This window comes from Oncorhynchus kisutch, linkage group LG2, assembly GCF_002021735.2.
Source record: "Oncorhynchus kisutch isolate 150728-3 linkage group LG2, Okis_V2, whole genome shotgun sequence".
In the NCBI taxonomy this organism is placed as follows: Eukaryota; Metazoa; Chordata; class Actinopteri; order Salmoniformes; family Salmonidae; genus Oncorhynchus; species Oncorhynchus kisutch.
The window spans coordinates 17,061,481-17,087,491 of record NC_034175.2 but is presented as its reverse complement, the minus strand read 5'-3'; the positions used below and the strand labels follow the sequence as shown (position 1 = coordinate 17,087,491).

General features: G+C 45.0%; 2 protein-coding genes across 3 annotated transcripts in view; one reads left to right on the top strand and one right to left on the bottom strand.

Moving 5' to 3' along the window:
• The window catches only part of LOC109903616 (SH3 domain-binding protein 5), a 29,061-nt gene extending 22,995 nt beyond the window's left edge, over positions 1–6,066 (top strand). Inside the window, exons 5-10 of one of the 2 annotated variants that reach the window (XR_004202914.1) lie at positions 27–157; positions 1,111–1,153; positions 1,468–1,687; positions 3,021–3,347; positions 3,481–3,678; positions 3,865–6,066. Coding sequence is in view for 1 of the 2 variants with exons in the window: in XM_031789107.1 (XP_031644967.1) it covers positions 27–157; positions 1,111–1,153; positions 1,468–1,687; positions 3,021–3,347; positions 3,865–4,082 (939 nt within the window). In the remaining variant the exon portion in view is untranslated. The remainder of the gene's footprint in view (positions 1–26; positions 158–1,110; positions 1,154–1,467; positions 1,688–3,020; positions 3,348–3,480; positions 3,679–3,864) is intronic. The other variant, XM_031789107.1, reaches the window with a different exon arrangement.
• Positions 6,067–6,937: 871 nt separating this feature from the next.
• Positions 6,938–25,661, bottom strand: LOC109908260 (calpain-7). Its single transcript, XM_020506858.2, has 19 exons — positions 25,252–25,661; positions 24,832–24,940; positions 22,313–22,470; positions 21,373–21,440; positions 18,744–18,971; positions 18,385–18,471; positions 18,058–18,184; positions 17,559–17,738; positions 17,236–17,382; positions 16,822–16,928; positions 16,338–16,458; positions 15,448–15,692; positions 13,942–14,077; positions 13,760–13,835; positions 13,545–13,690; positions 12,468–12,530; positions 12,232–12,362; positions 10,326–10,418; positions 6,938–8,207 (listed from the first exon to the last, which is right to left on the bottom strand). The coding sequence occupies exons 1-19, from the start codon at positions 25,351–25,353 to the stop codon at positions 8,063–8,065; spliced, it is 2,469 nt and encodes an 822-aa protein (XP_020362447.1). The 5' UTR covers positions 25,354–25,661; the 3' UTR covers positions 6,938–8,062.
• Positions 25,662–26,011: the final 350 nt, after the last annotated feature.

The following is a 26,011-nucleotide window of genomic DNA, read 5'->3' as shown; positions in this document are numbered from 1 at the left end:
GACTGAGTTCTGATTGGCTGTTGCAGGTGATGGAGGCGGAGCATACAAAGACGCGGAGTGAGCTGGTGCACAAGGAGACAGCAGCCAAGTACACGGCAGCCATGGGCCGCATGAAACAGCTGGAGAAGAAACTCAAACGCACCATCAACAAGTCCAAGTGAGTCCCATATGACTGTGTTGCGCCCACAACCCAACTACACTGTAGTTAAAAGACTGAGAAGTCAAAGTGAACCTGATACAACCACTGCATCAATTACCAAATGGTCTGCGACTCACACATTCACACATCCATGTTTATTTGTCGACAGTGACCTTTTCCAAGACATTGATCTTTCATGGCGGAGATTTTTCAGTAGCTTGAAAAAGGTCAACTTGAACAAAATAAATGAATATAAATGTGCAAAAAGTAAATGTGTGTGCAACAGTGGAGGCTGCTGAGGGGAGGACGGCTCGTAATAATGTCTGGAAAGAAATGAACGGAATGGCACCAAACACATGGAACCCATGTATGTAATGTATTTGATACCATTACACTTATTCCTCGAGACTGTCCTCCCCAATTAAGGTGCCACCAAACTCCTGTGGCGTGCAAGTGTCATTTTCGACCTTTGATGATGAAGTAGTGGCTGTTTTTGTTCCTAGCAGCACAAAGAGAGACAATGTGGTGGTGTTCTGGTTAGTATATACGGTCAGGTTTTTACTAAACTCCATAGACTGGAGGTCTGTGTTGGGGAGGGAGTGTACAGTGTAAAGTAGTTTCCCTGCTGTGACTGAGGCTGTTGCCAATTACATATAGTCTTAAAAGGCTTCATGTACTTGATATGTGTAATTAGTATTGGTTGAAACCTATTTAGTGTCATGAAGATGAGATGAGAAAAGAGACCGTTTTAGAGTGTTGGGACTGAGCCTGTCTTGCTCTGTGTTGCCTCAGCTCTCTGTCTAATCCTTTCTCCATGGTTAGCTCATCTAATGTGATAACCCTATATCTCACCCTGTTGCCTTGGTGATATGTACACAGCTGTTCTGAGTTGTCATCGCCTCTAATCTTTCTCCTTCCCTATTTTTTTCCCCCTCTTCCCGCTCTCTTTTTGATTGACATCTCTCCCGCAGACCATACTTTGAGTTGAAGGCAAAGTACTACCTACAGCTTGAGGTATGTGTGCACTACACTACACTACACTACACTACACTACACTGGAATTTGCCTGCCTTTATAGACCTTTTTGAAGGTCTTTTAGATTTTAGGAGTCTTAGTGTCTTGTTATTGTGGACTCTGCACTGTGGTTAGATCTTTACTGATGTGACCTAGGTCAATAAACTTTGACCTTGAACATATTGCCATGTCATCTCAGGTCTAAACCATTTATGGCAATGATGGTTTCTCCTTCTGCCTTTGTGTGAGTGTGTGTACTTAACTGTGTTTAGCAAGCTAATGCTAACAATGACTCCCTTTCTGTCCGTCTGTAGCACCTAAAGAAGAACGTGGATGAGTTGCAGGCCAAGCTGAGCCAGGCCAAAGAAGGGTACAAGACAGCTCTGAGAAACCTGGAGATGATCTCAGACGAGATCCACGAACGCCGACGCAACTCTGCCATGGGCCCCCGGGGGCGGGGCGTGGGCGCCGATGGCGACAGTGTCGCAGTGGATGACATTGCCAGCTTCAAGATGGAGTCAGATGGCATCTCCAGTGAGTACACTTACAATGCATGATGTTCTGGTCATTTCATTTCTGTGCTTGAAAACTGCAGAAACTGTTCTTGGATCAGCTGTCCTACATAGTGAGGCTAAACAGCCAGCCTTGCCTACTTTTCACTAGTAGTTGGGTATGGCACAAACACATACACACCCTGTTGACTCTCCTTCTGACTTGTTCTTTGAAACCTTCGTAGGAATTCCTAGAAAACGTCATTATTGACATTGTGCAGGGAGGTCTTAATAATGGCTATTCTTTGAAAACATCAAGATGGTGTCTGGCTCCTGAGAGGGTTGCCTGTTTTCTTGGAATGTTTTCCTAGAATTGGAACATTAAAGGCGCACAGGATGTTTGAGGTTGACTTTAATGAAAGTGAAGCACTGCCCTGCGTTGGTGTCTAAATAATGTACAATACATGCTAAATGTGCTCTTTTGAAGTCTGTTAATTACATTTTCTTTCAAAGGAAATTCCTGTTTAATTTAAAATGCCTGTATTGACTTTGCAGAAGATCCCATGATATGTCAACTAGCCTAGAGACAGCGTTACTGTTTAAGCTCCTATGGTTAAGGTTAGGACTTGACTTATGACAGCTGATCCTGAATCAGTTAAGTGCTGAAGATACACACTGTGATGAGATTGAGGCTGAACTGTAGTCAGACGAAGACTGGATGTTCACAGCAGTGTGTGTCACTCACTGATCCACCTCCCATTGTCCTGCATTATGGGTTGCGGGATGATGTTTCCATGGCAACCTCAGAGCCCTACTGCTGGCTGACCCACTTAGCCGCCATTGGCTAAGGTTATTGCTGTTGCGCGTTAACCCACATAAACAGTAATATGCTGTGTCTGTTTCAAACTCTCCAATGGCAGTAAACAAAAGAATCAGCGATTGCCCATAGTTCAAGGTCATAAAAACATTCCTTCATTCATACAGTCACCATCCATGTTGGAATTTGTGACTTTTGACCCCTACACGGGAAATGGATCTCATATTAGTCTTGAAGTGCTGTATGTCTCATACTCCCACTTTCAGTGTAAAGTATGTGTCTGCAGTATTTCAAGGAGTCTCTCTCCCCCTTCTACCCACCAACTGTCTCCCTCATTTGCTTTTTCTTCCTACACACTTTCTCTACGTTCCTTACCCTTGCCCTCTCTCTCCCTCCCTTTTTCACCTAAACCCCTTCACACTCAATCTCCAGCTTCCTGTTTGCTCTTTGGAGAATGTGGATTTTGTGGATGCCACATTGATGCTCTGCATGTACACTCAGTTGTACAGTAAAGGCTTGTTACATCTCAACCACTCTTCCCCTCTCTCTGTCTCTGCAGTGACGTCCGAGTCATTTGAGGATGAGACCTGCAGCAGCAGTGCCATGTCAGAGGAGGACTCAGAGACCCGCTCCACCTGCAGCCTGGTCTCCTCCTCCCACTCCCCCAACAGCCTCCAGGACCTCCCCTCGCCCTGTCCCTTTTCCAGCTCTTCCTCACCCTCGCCCTGCCCCTCCTCCTCCTCTTCCCCTGCTCCCTCCTCACGCCCCTGCAGTCTGGACCTTCCCAGCCCAGTCTCGCTGTCTGACTTTGGCCTCATCTCTCCTGTCCTGGGACCACGCAGCGAGTGTAGCGGGGCGTCATCACCGGAGTGTGACCTGGAGAGAGGTGTGTGTGTGTGCGCGCCAAAAAAGGAAAGCTGGGTTTAGAGAGTGTATTTGCATACTGTATGAGGTAGTGTGTACATATGCAGACAAGTGAAAAAAGAGAGAGATTGATGTTGTGTGTGTTTTATTTTCAGTAAGACATATCGTCTTCTGCTTCCTGTCTGACTTGCACCTGAGCCAGAGGAGAGACCTATTAGTCATAGTGACAGCTAGCCTAGTGCTTAGGCCAGAGCAGGTGAAGAGGCACAGGCAAGCAGTACTGCTGGGGGATACATCCTAATCTCCACGGCGTCCCTAAGAGCCTGCGGAATGTTTTGGACCAGTGAGAAAGGGTAACACAGTGGGAACTTTTAGAAAAATACTTTGGTATGACAGTCTACGGGTGTGTGTGCAGGGCTTCCTAAACACAAAGGATATTCATTACTGTTTACGTGAGTTTTTTTGGGGGGGGGGCTCCCAATATACTTTATCTATCTCGATCACCAGGCTCACACAACATACCTCTCTGTGTGTTTCAGGTGACAGAGCAGAGGGAGCGGAGGGTGAGCTGGACAATACTGTAAACAACAACAGCACCACCGTCCCAAACACCAAGAAGACCACGGGCCTGGAGGGCCGCCTCAGCTTCCTGTCTCTTCGACGCTTGCGCAACGACAGCACCAAGAACACCAAGCGCGAACGTCAAAGCCGTTCCCAGACCCCCACCCAAACTGTGGTTCTGATCAACGGGGTGTGATGAGGAAAGCTAATCCACAAGCTAACCCCATCACCTGCTTTGTGTGCCAACGTGCTGTATTGCCAGTAACCACACACACATTCCATTCTACCCCATGAACTAATACTGGCTAAGTAAACAGAAAGTGGCTCAGTATGAGATACTATGAACTAAATGGTCAGTGTATATACAGTTCATATGGATTATGATGAGAAGAGACTTAAGACCCAACCCAGGGTGAGTGAGGTCATGAAACCACCACTTCCTATAGAAAGGACCTTTCACCCTTTGACCTCCCTCCCATAGCGTTGAGACCTCAGTCAGATTGACTTCCCATAATTCCCTACTGTACTCCACACACATTAAGGACAGTGTTGGCTAACATCCTATCGGTGGGGGCCCATGGTATATGAGGGGAAATGGGACAGTGTTGGCTAACATCTTATCGGTGGGGGCCCATGGTATATGAGGGGAAATGGGACAGTGTTTTTTTTACTGTGATATTCTCCCTGAGAGGGAGCTGCACTTCTAGACAAGATGTGATTCTATTGTTGGTAAATGAAAGAATGCACTCCTAGCTTCGACTATTAGAAATGGGGATTATTTATAAAACTTGATGTCTCAGTGAATGTGCCACCTGTTTTACCAATACAGAAATTTGTCAAATACAAAACATTGATAGCAATATGTGTTATGCTTTTGTAAAAGAAGAGCACGCATGAGGCCAAGATTTAAAGTCAAGATTTTTAAAAAGAAACAAATACATTTATGGAGTTGAAGTTTTGTGAATAACCCTCATAACCGTCATAACCCTCATAACCCTCATAATATTACTCTGCTATATCCTCTCTCAGATACTTGACATGTGAATACTCTCACCATTATGTAATCCTGTGTACGGCATATAGAGCCTATGGCAACTGCTTTATGTTACCATGGAGACCCCCTGGCTGGTATCTCTTCGGACAGCCTGTGCATTTGTCCAATAGGGGTCTTCAGAATTGGACTTAAAAGAACTGTATTCTATTGCACAACTAATTTCCCAGTGAGCTAACTGTGAATCTATCTCGCCTGCAGTACACACAAAGCTGGACTTGGAATCTGATTGAACGAGAGTATAATAATTGTGTGGGGTGAGGCTACAGTAGATATACCCTCCCCTCTTCGCTCCCTCCATCCTGTGGTTCTTCAGTGCCAGGGAAATGGGCCTCCAGACACTGTCACCCCCTCTAGCCCTCCTTCCATCCATCTCCCTGTCATAGCATCCCCAATGGCCCGGTACTGAGGGACAACATCCACCCACGGACGGTAACACTAAGAACTGAGCAATAGAGCAAGGACAGAACTTTTGATAACCATATCTGCCCATGGACACGTTCATATAGAGTTCTCTGTAACGGAATGCAAATGGCCGGCCTGGTAATTCTCCGAATCTGAGGATGGTTTTGTCTTGGACCAATCTTGAGGATAAAGTGAAACTAGATGACTGAATGAAACTGATGGTGAAGAATGATGAGGCCTGTTGTGGAAACTGACAGAATAATTGATAAGTGTTGTGATTTCTGATGGACAGTATCAGCTACAGTAAATTGTAGATCCATATTGGCTAAAGTGGCACACAGTAGACTGTCAGATGTTTGTGAGGCCGAGTCGTCTGTCTCAAATGGTGTTAAATTGTCTTCCTCTCCTGGTCTCCTTATGCTCCATGGCCACATGGGAAAGGTATTTGGTCACTGAGTTATGAGAAAAGCAAGCTATTGCACAAGCGTATGCAGTCTTTGTTATTGTGAACACTCCAGTCTATGTATGTAGTGTACGTGTACAAATGTAATGATGATGTCGATGTTTATCTCTGTCACCCTCCGCTGTGGAATATAAGGATATAACCATGGACAGTCCCTGTCATAGCCGTTTTCTTCCATTATTTTAAGAGTAACTTTCCATTGTGTCTCCAGTTTATGTGCCTGTTTTCTGAAAATAATCCAATAAACTGATGTTCACTGCAGTAAGCCTTTGTTCATTTCTGAAGTTCTATACAAATGTAGATCAACTAATCTTTTGTCTTTTTTTCCTCACTAGCCTGAAATTCTTCGGTAAACTGGTTAAATGACCCATTGACCCAACTTCCAGGTAGGTTTAAAAGTTATTCTATAAAAACATGTCTGTCAGAACCCTATACAGTAATTGACTAGCCTGTAGCCATTCTGACTCCAACTGAGCTATACTGATATTTTCTTGGTCTTGATGACATTGTCAACAGTTATTGGATCGCTGCAAATAGCCTATTGCAACAACAAAAAACAGATAATTGCTTTCTTGCAGGTTGTTTACATCACCCTTGCTCCTCATTGGCAAACCTTAACATGATTAACCACAGCAGAAAAGTAGCAGACTCACACTGGGATTCCCCACATATAAGCCATGTGCTGCTGACTGTAGGGTTACAGGGTTCAGAATGTTAGCAGGTTTGACATTAGCCACGGCTAAGCCAAGTGAAGATCTTTGGTGGCAAGGCAGCACAGAACTAGATTATAGGATCCTGTTCACACTAACAAAAGTTAAACTGGTTTTCAGATTTCTTAACAGTATTTGTCAGTTGCCAAATCTGGCTCTGGGGTTAAATTCCTGCCTTTTACCTAGACAATTGTTTTGTTCGTTCTCTCTTTACTGCACTTCCCTGTCTCTCCCCTGTCTCTCCTCTACCTCTCCAGATTCCTCCCTCAGGCCTGGTAGTTGGTCTCTCTGCCCTGTGATTCTCATTAGAGGTTGTGACCAGCTGCTGCCCACGCAACACGCTGTTTTCAAATGCTCTCAGACAGGAGAGAGGCCAGATCTTCAACACACACAGACAACACTTTTTCTGATTTCCTTCTATGCCATGTTTGAATACATCATTCCACATTTAGTGCAAGTTAAGCAAAATCATACAAGACTATTGCATTTGACATAAGTGGCAACAGCAGCAATTAGTTGCCCTTTAACAGTCACTGGAGGGGGAAGAAAACAAATGTAATTCTATGTAAAGAAGAATGAAACGACAAAGAGCAGCCATTTTGCTAATAGCAAAGGAAAGTCCATGCTTTCCTTTGTAAAAAATAAAGTATGTTTGAGGAGTGGGTCTTGTCCACAAGACTGTATAGCATTGACACTTCACAGTAATTGTCCAGAAAATGACAAAGCCACTAGCAGTCTTGCCTGTTTGACAAAATGTTAACAGAGAAGGAGAAACCGCTGTGAAGTGTTCAAGTCCTTGCTGAAGCGTAAACAAGAGACTGAAGATTGGCGATACGTTTCAAATGTCGTTTTCCATGCAAGTATACACACACACACAAGCAAAATTCCAGGAACTTATAAATTCCTCGGTTTTCCCTAAATCCCAGTTGGAGGATTCTAGGAATCTGGAAAACCAGGGAATTTATTGAAAGTTCCTAGAATTTTGCAACCACACACACACACGTCCTGCATGCCTGTGTCACACATCCTTAGAAATACCAAAGATTAGTCTTCATGCCTGTGTCACATTCCTGTGCAACAGAGAAATCCCTGTCGTGGTGCAGTCTCCTGAGAAAAAGACAGTAGCGGTTGCAGTTGAGAACATCACCCTTCGTTCTTGGTAAATACCAGCACTGCCTCGAGTACCTAGACTGGTGGTCAACAAGCACCAAGTAATTGAACATTGAAAATCATAAGGGCCATAGTTGTTGTGACATCATTTACTGTATCTGTCATTATGGCAAAGGAGGATGGAAGCACCTCCAACATTAGCTCTGATAGTTGACATTTTTTGGTACATGTTCTTACACACCCCTCAGCACATAGAGGGCTAGGTTCCATACCAAACACTTGTCCCTTTCCAAATACCCTTGATAATAAAATAAATCAGTCTCTTTTGGGTCCTCCTGCAGTCGTAACAATTTCCACCCAGAGTTCAGGAAACAGTGAGTGTCCATGTTGTGAGCAAGTTATTCCTGGTGTCACACCAGAATCCTTCCCCCCTCTCCTTACTGGAGCTGGGAGACCTTTAGGGGTGTGGTGCTGCTGAAGTCCAGGAAGAAGGGTCCTTCCTGTTTGGGCAGGAAGGTGGTGGGGATGACGTTGTAGATGCCAGCGGGGACATGGTCCGCCTCCATGTAGCAGAAACCACACCTACAGAGAGAGGGAGCGCGCTGTTGTTACAATGCAGTCCACCGCCATTCCTGGACATTTTCTGTTTCATATTTCATTACCCACGAATAAATGCATACAATGTGTTCAAGAGCTGATTATATGAATGATTTATAGAGATCATCTGTTATTGAATACGAATTTAACCTGCTTTAACCTCATCCACAGGATAATATTGCATAATCAACAATCATGGTCTAAATGTGAGGAAAATTTTATATCTTTACTTAAATTATTTCAAAATCATTTCTGACACACACAGTCTTTGCCAAAAGATCTAACTCTAAAGGCATTCCTTTGTGCAAATGTGCAGCGAGACTAATTTCAGTACACCCTCAACCTTTGAACCAGGCTAACTCAATTAGCATAGACATCCCAGAGGTCAGACACGAGGTCCTCAGATGTGACCTTTTGACCTGTGGGGAATGTATAGAATGTTCCCTCGGTGTTGTGACTGTAGCCACCACATTTAGGCAGCATGTCATCAGGCCATCAGAGTCTCAGCTTTGGAGAATCATGTGTCCCCAATATATGTTCCAACACTGAACTTTAACCTGTGCATAGCATTTTATGATGGATGCATTAAAGCGGTCACCATGCCTCTGTTTTAGTAAAAAGCTGAGGGACGGGCCTGGAGAAATGTAACCACTTTCAAATTCATAGACGGAAAGGGGATACCTAGTCAGTTGAGCCGCGACTGCAAGGACTGACCATAGATGATATCAAAATGATAATTTCAACCATGTTGAGGCTATATAGTGTTTGTTTACATTTATGTTTACCAACATTGGAGTTAAACAAGCTCAGAGTTTCACAGTAGGAAAATGACACTCATACCCGGGTTAAAAATGGCCGATTTGGAACACAGTAGCTGTACAGTAACATACTATACATGAGGTCAGAGTCTCCGCGTCACAGCTCTGTATGGGTTTTGACTGAGCCGTCTGGAAGTTGAGCACCGTGCGCGACAAGAAGTTGCCCCCATTCGGTCCGCTAACTGGGCAAAACATTTTGTCTGGATGAGGGAAATGCTGTAAATGAAGAGGACTTGATGTATTTTGAAAGATGAAATGCTGAGGATTATAATAAATACCACTGATGTCATACAAGCCAAACACGCGTGAGCCCAAATGTGCACTTCACATTACCATATGAAACTCGTGTCAGATACAGTGTCAACGTTTATGATCACCATGTTCGATGTACAGTTACAAGATGACATGGCGTTATAACCTGGGATGTCCTTAACACAATGAGCCTGTGTTTGTTTTTGGGCCTGCGGACTACACATTTGAATGCACTCATGCTCCATTCTATGCGCACCAAAATGACCATCTGCTTCTCTGAATTGGCTTGTGAAAGCCTACTGTAAAATCATATTTTTCAATTTAATGACGCCAACCTGACCCAGATTGGAATTTTATAATGGACCGTTTTTGGATTGCGTAAACAAGTCATTTAAACAAAAAAATGTAACAACAGTAATTGTATGATGGCGGGGATGCAGGGCTGTGTTCCAAACAACAACTACCAGTGCACTTGCTCGGCACAGCTAGGAGAGCTCAAAAAAAGCACCTTGTAGTTGAAGACTCGTATTTTAGTCATAAAAGTGTGTTGAAGTTACTTAGGAACTGTGCATACTTAGGAGAGGTGTGTGGCCACTTAAACACCAGCTTGACCTCTCACTCAAACTCTTGTCAATTTTCTGTCTTATGTTGGACCTACCCCAAACCATGAATATTCTTCTTTTCAGATCTCGTTATCATTAATACAATACACATCAAATCAACAGCAGAATGTTTGGATTCAGTCGTGTCTGGTGAACTGTTGTATCCTCAACTTTGGAGATTATGGTCAAATAATTAGACTAAACTGTTCCCTTTAAATTGCTACCATTGCTATGCATATGCTTTCCATATCTCTTCTGTAATAAATATTTCCATTTAGCCCCATCTATATAGGCCAATTCCCACGAGTGTAAAGGGTTAACATTAGGATTGATACTGAACTCATCTGGAACTCAACACTATGTACTGTCCCTGAACACCTCTATATGCTGATAGACAAACACACTATCTCCTGTGAATCCTGGGTGAGTACCTGTAGTCTCCACTGTTCTTCTTCGGGAGGCCTGCAGGTCCTGGCTCTACTACAGTGGACACAGTCACCATCTCAAAGCCCACACTGTACTGCCTAGAGAGGGAGAGACCGAGACAAGATATCAACACCACAAGCAACCAGAACCTGAACTCTACTGCCTACAGACAGAGAGACAGATTTGAATTAGGAGCACCAGATTATCTATTAAAGATGACCCCCTACAGGATGACGTAAGGGAGTCGAGTAACACTGGAAACTGACTGTTAGTCTGTCTGGTCACATTTACACCTGGCAATCGTATTCTGTGACAGCTCAAACTTTCCAGATGTGCCTTGACAAAGTCTCATTGGAGTCAGACTGTCAGACACAATGCAGACCATGCATATTATTTTGCATTGTAGTCATTTAGATTAGATTCAACAAGTACAGTATAACTAAATACAGTTAGCATCTGACCAGAAGTGCAAATAAAAGAGTGTAAAAAATGTACAAGTAAAACAATTCAGTTCAATGTATGATATTAAGTGGGATGTATGAAAGTGCAAGGAGGCATGCAACTGAAATACAGGGAGAGCAGCAATGAGGTTACCGAGGTAGGCATGTACAACTGAATAATGTCCTTTATACAGACTTTGCAAAGCAATGTCAGAGTCCAGTAGTACTGTGAAGAGTGCAAAGAGGTCCCCGAGAGGCAGTACTAAGATGTGGCCGGGTGCATATGGCTGTTACAGTGTTCAGCAGGGTTACAGTAGCTGGAAAGAAACTGTTCTTCAGCCTGCTAGTGCGGGAACATAGAGACCTGTACCACCTGCCTGATGGTAGAAGGGCACACAGTTTGTGGCATGGATGTGAAGGGTCCCTGAGGATGCCGCACGCCCTATGCAGACGCCGCTTGCGCTTGAGATCTACGATGGCAGGGAGCCGGACACCAGTGATTTGCTGGGCGGTTTTCACCACCCGTTGCAGGGCCCACGGAGCATCCGCCAAACCACACTGTGGTGCAGTTAGTCAGAATGCTCTCGACCATGCAGAGGGAAAAGTTCACCGGGATCTTGGGAGACAGGGGGGCCTTCTTTAGCCTCCTCAAAAAGTATAGGCGCTGCTGCGCTTTTTTGACCAGGGTTGAGGTGTTGAGGGTCCAGTAGAGGTCCTCGAAGATGTAGACACCCAAGTATTTGAAGTTGGGCACACGCTCCACCTCAGTGCCATCAATGAGAACTGGGGCGTGGCTACTGCTTTTAGACTTCCTGTAATCCACAATGAGCTCCTTGGTTTTCTTTGCATTGAGGGCCAGGTTGTTGTCAGCGCACCATGCAGCCAGGTGCTTGACCACCTCCCTGTAAGCTGACTCGTCATTGTCACTGATCAGGCCTACCACCGTGGTGTCGTCTGCGAACTTGATGGTGTTGACACCGTGTACAGGAACACAGGTGAGGAGGGAGTACAGGAGGGGGCTCAGCACGCAGCCCTGTGGCACACCAGTGTTCAGGGTTGAGGAGGTGAAGTTGTCTAACCTGACAGACTGGGCACTGTTGGTCAGGAAGTCCAAAGTCCAGTTACAGAGAGAGGGGCTGATCCCTAGGTCATGGAGTTTGATGACCAGCCTAGAGGGAATGACCGTATTGAATGCTGAGCTAAAGTCTACTAACAGCATTCTCACATATGTGTTGGTTTTATCCAGGTGGGTCAGGGCAGAGTGTAAAGCTGTGGAGAGTAGTCCTTCTGCAGTCACCTCGGATTAGAGAAGGTTTGACGGACAGGATGAATACTTGAGTATTAAAAGTGCTGCGTTACAAGAGGACATTCATTTTATATCCATCAATTGTGATTGAGCCATAAAGTGTCCCCACTGGGTGTAGTGCCCCCAGTGGTGTGGAGGGCCCCTGCAGGCCGCAGTGAGTCTTACCTGGAGCCTCGTAGCTCTATGAGCATGGGTCCTGGGCGCTCCAGGTTAAACTGGTAGATGGGGTTGTGCTTGTACGAGTCCTTGTAGTTCCCACAGCCCCCCGCACTCGGCCCCTTCCACTGGCCATTGATCTGCACAGGGAGAGAGAGGGGGCTTCAGCAATGTGAGATGGTGATTTTGTTATCATGCCAATAGAGAATGTGAACAACAAAGAGACAAGTGGAAGTAAATTTTACCCGTTTGGTATGAGTGAAGGGCGTTGGGATCTTGGAGAAGGAGAACTTGCATCCAGAGTAGACCTGTTGGAGGGAAACGTCTATTACTCCGTTGGAACTGAATGAGCAGGGATGTGATCAGCACAACATAGAAACATCAGGAAGAAACTCCAGGAAGAATACTGGCCAGCTCTTATACAGATGGAAGAAATCATGTTCGTTCCGTACCTCACGAGAACTCTTCACTCATTCTCCAGATTATTTTTAAGGAAGTGAGAGTGAAGGAATTGATTTCACAGCCAGTTTGCTGCTTGTCAGTCAAGGCTAGAGATATTCCTCTGGTGATTGGCTTTTCTCTTTCATACTCAGAAAGACACACATGCAACTACTTTCAGGGTTTCTTCTCTTCTACAGAGGCCAAACATGTTGTTTTTGTGAGACTTCAGATAACAGCTCCTCAAAGACTTCAGATCAGTTGTCAAGGGGAGTTTATGAAATATAAATGAGCAAAAAGAGGTTTGGGTCACATACTCACACACAAAACATAAAACCTTTTACTCATATCCAACAGAAAGTCTCTCTCCATCGCTCTGTCACACACAGCAATTCATTGCAGACAAACTCACAAGCTCTCTTTCAACTGATTTCAGAGTTCTGCAAGTGGGTTCTGACACAGAAATGTTTCTAATGAAATAATTAGCACACTGTTAATTTATGACTAAATCTGCATGGATATGAACACACACTCACAGACTATAGGACAAAGGAGGCTGCTTCATGTTTCAGAATGTAGAATTATACAACTCAGATCTAGTTGTCTATTCCTTGTGTGTACGGTTTGTGTACGTACACTTCACACTCACCAAGTGGAACAAGACACTTTCCTCTTTTCTCGCTCTTCATCTCCCCCCACTCCCTCTACTTCTTCACCCCCACCATCCCACTCTCTTTTCTCACGTTCTATTGTGAGGTGCTTGAGGCATGCTACATGCACACTTCTGCACCGCAGTACAACAGGATCGCAGTGTTAACCTGCAGATCAGACAGATCTGACACTCAGGAGATGTATCTGACACAATGTGTGTGTGTGTGTCTCACCCTCAGGGTGTAGTTGATGGTGTTCTGCTTCTCGTACTGTGACACCACCAGTGTGAATGTGTGTGTTCCAGCGCTGGTTAGTCTCATCTTGGTCAGGTAGTGGGGGCTGTTGATCCTGATCCCATCTATGTAGGGGGGAGGGTCCGCTGAGGAGGAACACGCGAGACAGTCAGAGGAAACACACACACACACACACACTTCCATGAGAAACTCACCAGGGTAGTAAACTTTCTTTCCCTCTGTCTTGTAAACCACCAAGGTGATGAACTCCTTGTTTTGTGCAAAGTCGTCCTGAACATCAAAAGGACAACAACAGAGTGATTATTGTTTCTATGGGAGAAAATGAGACATTGTCTGATACCGTGTGGTGGTGAACAGCCAGACAGACGGTGTGCACCTTGTCAGTGATGTGTCTGGTCAGCAGCACCCAGACAGCGGTGCCCCCTGCAGGACAGGTCACCTCCAGCCGGTACTGAGGGTTGTTGGCCAGACTGTAGGCATCCTTCACAGGGCCCTGCTTCCCATCCCAGCTACTGCAGGGACACACACAACCAGAAATATACTTCACATATCATACACGTGTATTTTTTATACACATACAGTGCATTCGGAAAGTATTCAGACCGCTTGACTTACTCTAAAATTGATTAAATAAAAATGAATCCTCATCAATCTATACACAATACCACATACTGACAAAGCGAAAACTGGTTTTTTGAATGTTTTGCAAATAAACTGAAATACCTTATTTACATAAGTATTTAGAACATTTGCTATGAGACTCGAAATTGAGCTCAGGCGCATCCCATTTCCATTGATCATCCTTAAGATGTTTTTACAACTTGGAGTCCACCTGTGGTAAACGTAATTGATTGAAAATGAAAAAGGCACACACCTGTCTATAAGGTCCCACAGTTGACGGGGTATGTCAGAGCAAAAAACAAGCAATGAGGTCAAAGGAATTGTCCGTGGAGCTCTGAGACAGGATTTTGTTGAGGCACAGATCTGGGGAAGAGTACCAAAACATGTCTGCAGCATTGAACACAGTAGCCTCCATCATTCTTAAATGGAAGAAGTTTGGAACCACCAAGTCTCTTCCTAGAGCTGGACGCCTGGCCAACTGAGCATTCGGGGGAGAATGGCCTTGGTCAGGGAGGTGACCAAGAAGCTCCATAGTTCTTTCTGTGGAGATGGGAGAACCAGAGTGGCCAGATGGAAGACCCTTCTCAGTAAAAGGCACATGACAGTCCGCTTGGAGTTTGCCAAAAGGCACCTAAAGGATTCAGACCATGAGAAACAAAAATTATCTGGTCTGATGAAACCAAAATTGAACTCTTTGGCCTGAATGTCAAGCGTCATGCCTAGAGGACACCTGGCACCATCCTTACGGTGAAGCATGGTGGCTTCGGGACTGGTCTCTGAACGTCCTTGAGTGGCCCAGCCAGAGCCAGACCCTGATCGAACATTTTTGGATAGACCTGAAAATAACTGTGCAGCAACGCTCCCCATCCAACCTGACAGAGCTTGAGAGGATCTGCAGAGAAGAATGGGAGAAACTCCCCAAATACAGGTGTGCCAAGCTTGTAGCGTCATACCCAAGAAGACTCGATGCTGTAATCGCTGCCAAAGGTGCTTCAACAAAGTACTGAGTAAAGTGTCTGAATACTTATAGAAATGTCATAATTCCGGTTTTTATTTGTAATACATTTGCTAAAATTTCTAAAAACCTGTTTTTGCTTTGTCATTATGGGGTATCGTGTGTAAATAGATGCGGGGAAAAAACGACTTAATCAATGTGGAAAAAGTCACGGGGTCTGAATACTTTCCGAATGCACTGTATAGTAGGTATTTATAGGTATAGTAGACCCTTCTGGGAGATATAAGATGGCTGTTGTTGACTGACCTGTGGATACAGGAAGACTCTCTGAACAGGGCAGGGCTCCAGCTCAGGTAGATGACATCATAGTACTGGCACAGGTCCTCAAACGTGATCCAGAACACACCGTTATCAAACTTCTGTGCGGTCTTGGGGTCAAAGTTGAGGTATTTGAGAAGTTCTGGGGTCCAGTTTTTCTCGTCCCGTTCACTGAAGCGACCTTTCCACCTCAGGTGGCTCCACGGGTTCTTCAGCTGCAGGAACCGCTTCCCCTGAGAGCCAGATCAAATGGCAAAGAAGCTTAGCATGCAGGCAGAACACTATTAGTGTAACTAAAGTTACAAAGTTCTGCAGGCTCCAGTTTTGTCTTATCTCGATTATTGTCTAGTAGTGTGGTCCAGTGCTGCAAAGAAAGACCTAGTTAAGCTGCAGCTGGCCCAGAACAGAGCGACACGCTTCGCTCTTCATTGTAATCAGAGGGATGATATAAATACTATGCATGCCAGTCTCTCTTGGCTGAGAGTTGAACTTACACAAAGCGCCGACACACACACACTTACCCCATCAGACATGCTACCAGGGGTCTTTTCACAATCCCCAAATCCAGAACAAATTAAAGAAAGTGTACAATATTATATAGAGTGATTATTGCATGGAACTCCATTCCATCTCATATTGCTCAAATAAACAGCAAATCTGGTTTCAAACAACAGCTTAAGCCACACCTCACAACGCCTCTCCCCTATTTGACCTAGATGTGTGTATGTATTGATATGTAGGCTACGTGTGCCTTTAAAAAAATGTTTTATGTAGTTCTGCCCTTGAGCTGTTCTTGTCTATTAATGTTCTGTATTGTCATGCTAACAAGCTACTGTAACAACCATGAGTGGTTATGCTAAGTTAACACTAACACTTACTTTGTGCTCCCGGATATCCAGGACAGCGTAGGCATGCGTTGGCACGAGGCCCCACCTCTCGCCTTCCTCCTCTGTCATCACCCCCGTTGCTGTGGTGATTAAGACGTCGCCCCGGTGAAACCTGTCATGAGAGGAGAGGGGGATGTAAGAGTAGTAGGTCAGCTATCTTGGCTAGGAGACAAAACTCTGTGGTATTGATAACCATGTCTATTACCATCTGGCAGCAAAGGTAATCATGAAAAATTACTACCTGACTGGAGGATGGATTAGTGGCATTACTCGGTGTGTGTGTGTATCTTTTTACAAATGTAATATGATTTGTGGATTCAAATAAAGTATTTCAAATGTGTAAGAATCTGTGAGTCATATCTCTTGGTGTGTAATGTATATGTGTGTGAATTCTACAGAGCAGATGGACTATGTAGGCCCTTAAGTGTGTGCATGGGTGAATTAATGAGTGTGTGTTTGTGTCTGCGTGTCTCACCTCTGGTAGAGCATGCGGAAGGTGTCGTCCTTGATGAATGACTGATTGTCTGAATGCATGGCGATACGCTCTGGGATCCAGCCAGTGAGTGCGTGCAGATCGATGTTCTACAATACAATAAGACAGAACGGACAGAGATCACACTTTAGAGAACATAAATAACAAGGTGGAGAACAGAGCCAACTGTCCAATCACGCACAATTGAAGAAATGTGGAATTTAGCCCACGCCGTGAATTTGAGGGAACTCTTGTTAGCTCTGAAACATTCTCCAAAGTGAAACATTCGCTTCTCTCATATCAGTTCAGTAGGAGACAAGAAGATGTAGCCAAAGCAGATAATTGAGTTGCGCGTTTGGCTATTGGACAGAGCCCAGTGCAAAAGGGGTAGTACTTTCACAGGGGGAACTCCCTCACCGAGTTGGAGCCGGGGAAGTCGTAGCCTCCCATGACCTTCATGTAGGCTTTCTCTATGAGGGAGACCCACAGCTCGTTCCTGTTGCTGGAGTAGGAACACAGCAGCTCTCCATTCTGACCACATGGCAGGAAGTCGTCTATAATGACCTGCAGGGAACAGGAAGGGGAACACTTACAACGATACAACCCATTGGTCGACACTGTCAGCGACATGGCAGCGTTACAGTGACAGTCTAGTCATTTAGAGAGTGAGGTTTGCTAGCTTATCTCACAATGACATTGAGCACCAGCGGACCCAGTTCCCAGGTTTTGCAGTGTGTTACCTTCCTGGGCACACCGTTGATGTGAAGCTTCACCATGTACTTCCCACAGGGGTTATACTCTGGCTCCCCGCGCCGGTTCTGGGGGTAGATGATGCTGGTGATGAGCTTCTTGTTGTAGCGTCGCTCATAGGCAGCGCTGATGGCTAACGACGCCACGAACGAGCAGTCAGACACCACCGTCTAACAGGAGAGGGTAGGTGATCAACAATAAGAGTATGAGACTGACATCGGACCACCAGGATGGGAGGTGTATCTGCCAGTTTTATCCGTCACATTGACAGGTATTCAGTATAGAGCAGATTGTCTATAAAGTAGGTAGGTTTTAACAGACAAAACATACGTACAAGTGGCGCCATCTGATGTTGAGTCAATTCCAATACAACTCATATAGCTACTGCACTCTTAGTGGTCTACACCTTAAATAATGATGTATTTTACAGGGTACGTTTTGGTCTTGATTATTGATATTGAAAATTGGCGGCTGTGTGTGTGGCCGGACCTGTTTGATGCTGAAGCTGGATACAGATAAGATCATGGTGGGGTTATTGCAGATCTCGTCAGGGCGAACCCAGCGGGAGAAGATGGTTCTCTGCTTGGGAGACAGGGCCAGCTTGCCTAGTTTGTCCCTGGGAAACATCCACAGAGAATAAAAAGTCTGATGTTAATCACTAATTAACAATTGATGCAATCAAGCGGCACTCCATCTAGTATCCGCTTTCAGATGGAAATTGCTTGTCAGTAGAAATGTATTATGTGTGTATTCTACAATCTGTACACCCACTTACTAAGGAACTTGTTTTACTCAGCCAAGAATATCCTGACTTACGAGAATGGAACAGGAAAGGCAAATCTCTCCTTCAGGTCCACGCTCATGAAGGGGACGAAGGGTATGCCGTTGATCTTGGACGTGCTCCTATTTGAAAAGGAGGAGAATCCGGAGAAATGTAACATGTGTATCTTACCCAGCAGGTGGAAATGTAGATGAGAGTCAAACCTGAACCTTCACCAAACAAAGGTGTGTTACTAGCTAACCTTTAGAAAAACCAGTCACACACTGGCATTATGCTCCTAGGGAAATGGGGATGATTACGGAACCACAGATCATTGCTTCTTGGGTGCCTAAACTCAATGTGTTGACCATGTTCTTTGATTCTCCAGAGTCCAGATAGATCCCAGCCTGCTCACCTGAGCACCTCGATCTCTTCTGAGGTGTAGCGCTGACCCTGAGGCTCGCTGGACTGGACGGGCCTGACTGGCTGGGGACGGTTCTGGAGGGAGAAGTCAGGTCCAAGGGGGAAGAACTGTCTGACGGGGCAAGGCCCCCCACTAGGTTTGGCCCCTGAGGGTCCCGGCCTGTCCTGTGGCGACTGGGCTAAGGGACTGGCGGCCTGGGACTCCTTCAGCCCCTCCGCCCTGGAGAGAAACAAAGTGCTTGGTTGGTTGGTCGGTCGGGTTAGTGTTCCTTGATCATTTACGGCGCATTCGGAAAGTATTCAGACCCCTTGACTTTTTCCACATTTTGTTAAGTTAGAGCCTTATTCTAAAATGGATTTGAAAAATACTGTTACATTCCCCAGTTTCTGTGTTGTGGTTTTGTTTGTATATTTGTGTTTCAGCTCTGACGAAGGTCGATACGTAAAGCTTATTAAAGATCAGTGATACTACCAAGAGCAGTGTGCGGTTTCCTTTTTCCTTCATCTTGTTCAACTATTGCCATGCACCTGCAAAGAGATGGCTCAGATGTGCGAGTGCCTTTTGAATTATGTTTGTGTTTCAGGAAATGGCTTCCCCCAAGCAGCTGATTGGAGCTGACCCCGCCCTCTCGTCAGAGGATACAGCTATATATCATTACAGACTCCTTCTGAAGCTAGAAAACCCTGTGTTCCTTTGTTAGGAGAGAGCTGATGGTTATGTCCTGTGTTGGTTGTTGCTGAGAAACAGGTTTTTGTTAAGTATTTTGTTGCCGCTGATCTGAGGTATGTGTGTGTCAATAGGACGCAGTGTTTTTGATTCTTGAAGTTGTTTACTTACGTTTGTATTATTCTGTTTAATTTGTTCCCAGGGGGGGAAGGGGAAGACACCTAGGGTGTGCTTAAGCAAGAGGCCTGCGGTCATACATATACCCGTAGTATTTACTGTCTATGCACACTAGGTAAGACCTAGGCAGACCACCCCCTGTATTTTGGTTAGCACACCAGGTGGTGCTAGTTAGGTAAGTAGTGGGTAGGCAGGTAAGGTAGGAGAGGGGGGGCTCGTTAACTTGTACTTTTTTTGCTTTCGTCCAGCCTCTTTTTCCCCAAATTACCGTGTGACGGAACAAATTCCCTGTAAACGGTAAGCTCTCTGCCTTTGTCATCCTTACTCGCACCTACAATCCAATCCATCTTTCACGCCACGGGAAGTTGAGTTGTAGCAGGGTGTTGCGTTCCCTCTTCCTAGAGGCGTACGTAACAAATACGTATCAATCTACTCACAAAACCCCATAAAGACAAAGCAAAAACAGTTTTTTTAGACAACGTAAATATCACATTAACATAAGTATTCAGACCCTCTACTGAGTACTTTGTTAAAGCACCTGTGGCAGCAATCACAGCCTTGAGTCTTCTTGGGTATGATGCTACAAGCATAGCACATCTGTATTTGGGGAGTTTCAACCCATTCTCTGCAGATCTTCTCAAGCTCTGTCAGGTTGGATGGGGAGCATCGCTGCACATCTATTTTCAGGTCTCTCCAGAGATGGCTCTGACTGGGCCACTCAAGGGCATTCAGAGACTTGTCCCGGCTGTGTGCTTAGGGTCATTGTCCTGTTTGAAGGTGAATCTTCGGCCCAGTCTGGGGCCTGAGCTCTCTGGAGCAGGTTTTCATCAAGGATCTCTCTGTACTTTGATCTGTTCATCTTTCCCTCAATCCTGACTAGTCTCCCAGTCCCTGCCACTGAAAAACCTCCCCACACTATGATGCTGCCACCCCCATGCTTTACTGTAGGTGCCTTTTGGCAAACTCCAAGCAGTCCATTATGTGCCTTTTACTGGGGAGTGGCTTCCGTCTGGCCAGTCTACCATAAAGGCCTGATTGGTGGAGAGCTACAGAGATGGATGTCCTTCTGGAAGGTTCTCCCATCTCCACAGCGGAACTCTGTCAGTGTGACCATCGGGTTCTCGGTCACCTCCCTGACCAAGGCCCTCCTCCCCCGATTGTTCAGTTTGGCTAGGCGGCCAGCTCTAGGAAGAGTCGTGGTGGTTCCAAACTTCTTCCATTTAAGAATGATGGAGGCAACTGTGTTCTTGGGGGCTTTCAATTCTGCAGACATTGAAAGCTTTGACACAATCCTGTCTCGGAGCTCTACGGACAATTACTTCGACCTTATGGCTTGGTTTTTTCTCTGACATGCACTGTCAACTGTGGGACTTTATATAGACAGCTGTGAGCCTTTCCAAATCATGTCCAATCAATTGAATGTAACACAGGTGGACTCCAAGTTGTAGAAACATCTCAAGGATGATCCATGGCAACAGGATGCACCTGAGCTCAATTTCGAGTCTCACAGCAAAGGGTCTGAATACTTATGTAAATAAGTTCAGTTTTTTTTTTTTTTGTAATACATTTGCAAAAATGTCTAAACCTGTTTTGCTTTGTCATCATGGGGTATTGTGTGTAGATTGATGAAAATATGTATGCATTTAATCCATTTAAAAATAAGGCTGTACAGTAAGAAAATGTGGAAAAAGTCAAGGGTCCGAATACTTTCCGAATGCACTGTATACAACACTAGAAATATTACACTATAGTGAGGAGGGGAGAGTGAGCTCCTTACCTATCGAGGGCCTGACGAGCCAGCTGCTTCAGTTTGCCCTGCAGCCCCTGGTCTGTCGTATCATGAGACTGTGAGAAAAGAAAGAGAAAGTGGGAGAAAAGGAGTGAGGGGGGGTTACACTTGACACACATTATGTACCCTAGAGACTAGGTCAAGAGGGATGTCAATACATACAATGAAGGATAGTGGGGCGTCAGTCTGTTCATGGCCTAATCCAAATAAACAGTTCTTATACCTGTTCCTGACTACACCTCCATTGGACCTGGTAATGACCCAGGAATTACCATCCTGTATAAATGTCTGATACAGTGGTCTGAATAGCAGAGAGTATAGCTAATTTTGTTGTTTTGCTCAATACAAGAGCATTGGTGGTGAAAGTTGCCTCCCCAGGACTACCTGACATGATGACTCCTTGCTGTCCCCAGTCCACCTGGCCATGCTGCTGTTCCAGTTTCAACTGACCTGAGCCCTAGGACCATGCCCCAGGACTACCTGACATGATGACTCCTTGCTGTCCCCAGTCTACCTGGCCATGCTGCTGCTCCAGTTTCAACTTCCACCTGACTGTGCTGCTGCTCTAGTTTCAACTGTTCTGCCTTATTATTATTCGACCATGCTGGTCATTTATGAACATTGAACATCTTGACCATGTTCTGTTATAATCTCCACCCGGCACAGCCAGAAGAGGACTGGCCACCCCACATAGCCTGGTTCCTCTCTAGGTTTCTTCCTAGGTATTGGCCTTTCTAGGGAGTTTTTCCTAGCCACTGTGCTTCTCCACCTGCATTGCTTGCTGTTTGGGGTTTTAGGCTGGGTTTCTGTACAGCACTTTGAGATATCAGCTGATGTACGAAGGGCTATATAAATAAATTTGATTTGATTTGATTTAGTCTCACAGTGGGCCTAAAAGAAGCCTGGGTCTTTCCTAAGCAGCCCCTACCGTCTGGATGCAGAGTTCCACAGCCTGTGTGTAGAGCTCGATGGCCTCGTCCCCATTGCCCTTCTCATCCTCCTCAAAGGCCTGGGTGACCAGGAAGTGGGCCCGCTCCAGATCTACCTGCTGCTTGCTCTTCAGAGGATCGCTACTTTGAGCTTGAACTGCATGGGGTCAAAGGCAAGTAGGACACAACGGAACATTAAAAATATAGATATTTTTACACACACTGGATAGGTGCAGACAAATGTTGTTTTACAGCCATAGTAGTACGGCGCCCCTGGAGCAAATTAGGGTTAAGTGCATTGCTCAAGGGCACCGACCGATTTTTCACCTTGCCAGCTCAGGTATTCAAACCAGCACCCTTTAGGTTACTGGCCCAACGCTACAACCGCTAGGACATCCTCAATGAGAGGCTGACTATGAAAATAACAACTGGATGAGGGAAAAACGAGGTGTTATGCAGTGGGGCAAAAAAGTATTTAGTCAACCACCAATTGTGCAAGTTCTCCCACTTAAAAAGTGATGTGGATATGTTAGGATAGCTACTGCCAACTACAGCAGTGAGAAACACTGGAAACAATGAAAGAGGTTTCCTCTACCCAAATAAGGCTAGTGCCTCATATCAACTTGAATACAGTAACATGACCTTCTTGAGCGACAGGGATATTAAAAGAGGCTTCTATGCCCGGGAAACCGTATAGTATGAACCTGTCACACCCACTCTCCAACTTAACGGGACATACCCACACACCCTTTGTTGCTTTTATGTATTTTGCTTTTTGAGGTATTGCTCTGTCTGCTATGTGTTGCTTGTCCTACGTTGCTCTGCATGTGCTCACTGTTTGTCTGTATTGTTATTGTAATTGTTTTTAATAGCCTACACAGGGACTGCGGTTGAAAATGTGCACTGTCTCTATAAAAATAAACTCAATCTGTGGAACAGTTTCATAAACACAAGCAAAGGCCCTCACATCTCACACTCAAAGTGAAGTGTAAGCTGTTCCGTAGGTCATGGAAAGAATGACTCAGAAGGAAACTCACTAAGTTTACTGTGACCCAACATTAGATAGGCTAAGGACTAGATACGGTGCATTCAGAAAGTATTCAGACCCTTTACTCAGTACTTTGTCGAAGCACATATGGCAGCGATTACAGTCTCAAGTCTTCTTGGGACAACTGTATTTTGGGAGTTTCTCCCATTCTTCTCTGCAGATCCTCTCAAGCTCTGTCAGGTTGGATGGGGAGCGTCGCTGCACAGCTATTTTCAGGTCTCTCCAGAAATGGCTCTGGCTGGGCCACTCAAGGACATTCAGAGACTTGTCCCGAAGCCACTCCTGCATTGTCTTAGCTGTGTGCTTAGGGTCATTGTCCTGTTTGAAGGTGAACCTTCACCCCAGTCTGAGATCCTGAGCTCTCTGGAGCAGGTTTTCATCAAGGAGTTATCATCTTTCCCTCAATCCTGACTAGTCTCCCAGTCCCTGCTGCTGAAAAACATCCCCACAGCATGATGCTGCCACCACACTTCACAGTAGGGATGGTATTGGCCAGGTGATGAGTGGTGCCTAGTTTCCTCCAGACGTGACACTTGGCATTCAGGTCAAAGAGTTCAATCTTGGTTTCATCAGGCCAGAGAATCTTGTTTCTCATGGTCTGAGAGTACTTTAGGTGCCTTTGGCAAACTCCAAGCGGGCTGTCTTGTGCCTTTTACTGAGAAGTGGCTTCTGCCTGGCAACTCTACCATAAAGGCCTGATTGGTGGAGTGCTGCAGAGATGGTTGTCCTTCTGGATGGTTCTCCCATCTCCACAGAAAGAACTCTGGAGCTTCTTGGTCACCTCCCGAACCAAGGCCCTTCTCCCCTGATTGCTCAGTTTGGCTGGGTGGCCAGCTCTAGGAAGTCTTGGTGGTTTCCAAATGTCTTCAATTTAAGAATGATGGAAACCACTGTGTTCTTCGGGACCTTCAATGCTGCAGAAATGTGTCCCCAGATCTGTGCTTTGACACAATCCTGTCTCAGTTTTTGCTCTGACATGCACTGTCAACTGTTGGACCTTATATAGACAGGTGTGTGCCTTTCCAAATCATGTCCAGTCAATTAAATTTACCACAGGTGGACTCCAAGTCGTAGAAACATCTCATGGATGATCAAGGGAAACAGGTTGCACCTGAGCTCAATTTCAAGTCTCATTGCAAAGGGTCTGAATACTTATGTAAATAAGCTATTTCTGTTGTTTTTTTAATACATTTCTAAAAACCTGTTTTTGCTTTGTCATTATGGGATATTGTGTGTAGATTGATGAGGAAAATATGTATTTAATTAATTTTAGAATAAGGCTGTACCGTAACAAAATGTGGAAAAAATCAAGGGGTCTGAATACTTTCCAAATCCACTGTAGGCTACTCACTGATATGCTTTGTGAATACGGGCCCAAGCATTCTGGATGGAGTATGAGAGTGAATGAAGTTGGATCCGAAGTGGTTATGGAGGATCACCACTTTCCCTACACTGTTGAGGTGGACTCACCAGCATTGTGCAGGGCCTGAACCCGGTCCAGGTACTCATTGACTTTATCCTGGATGCCCTCCAGTTTAGACCCTGCCATGCCGGCGTAGATCAGGGCTTGTGCCGCCTCCTAATATCACATACAACACCGACATTATTGCTCTCAAAATGACAAATACATTTTCATGTAGCAAAATACAAGAGTGTCTTAACCATGGGTCAAGTACCACTACAATAGTAACTTACCCTATATTATTTGAGCTTTTGATACACCTACATACCGTTTGTTACACTGGGATGCCACTTCTAAAGGCTAAAAGTGCATCAGTGATCAAGTCGTCTATTCCACAAAGGTGACCATAAGATGCAGGTGAAAGTAAAAGCCAATGTGGAGTGCGGCAAATTATTCCACAACCTCCATTTCAGAGTCCTTAACGTTACCTTATAATAGAAGACAGCCTCGTTGTATTTTCCATTCTGGTCGCAGATGACAGCAGTTTTAGCAAATTTAACTGCATCGTGCTCCAGTGCCGTGCAATCCATTTTGTTCTAACGTTTTTTCATACAGCCTGGAAAATATGACTGTCCCTGTCATTCGAAACTAACGTTAACTAGCTAGCGGCGTTAGCTAGCAAGCCGAACTTGACAGAACGTTAGACAGCTAAATCAAAGCAATGAGTTACAGTTCCAAAATATGGGTTTTTAAAATAAGATCATAAAATGAATGGAATACAAACAAACACCTTGACAATATCCGTAAAACATTATGATATACAGCTAGCAAGTAGACGAGCTACTTTCTGCTCGATAACAACAACAACAAGTGATTTCCAAGATTTAGCTTCCGGGTAGCTCCAACGATGACGAGAGCTTTTACCCTCCAATCCAGTTGGTGGCAGTATTGCGCCATTGATTGATGTAAATCTCCAGTCCACATTGAAGAGTATTCATGATCGAAACATAACACAGTACATACAACTCGACGTGCATCACATGTTCAGTTTTACGCACATTGGCGTTGTTAACTCATGTTTTGACTGTGTCCCTCGTGAGATGGCGGTGTGTGGAATTGAAAGATTGCGCTTAATTATATAGTTTGTCAAAGTTCAATTTCCTCCATGTGTGTGAAACGCATAGACTTGCATTTCCTATTCAATTAAACTGTGTGCATGCATGCTTACTTTGTTATTCCACCATTCAA

Bases quoted from the DNA above. Each gene is read 5' to 3' on its own strand.
- LOC109908260 (XM_020506858.2), bottom strand. From the start codon at position 25,353: ATGGATTGCACGGCACTGGAGCACGATGCAGTTAAATTTGCTAAAACT. The intron at 21,441-22,312 runs GTAGGGGCTGCT...CTTTTCTCACAG, and splicing joins TGGAACTCTGCATCCAGACG to TCTCATGATACGACAGACCA. The intron at 10,419-12,231 runs GTAAGACTCACT...CTCCCTCTCTAG, and splicing joins ATAGAGCTACGAGGCTCCAG to GCAGTACAGTGTGGGCTTTG.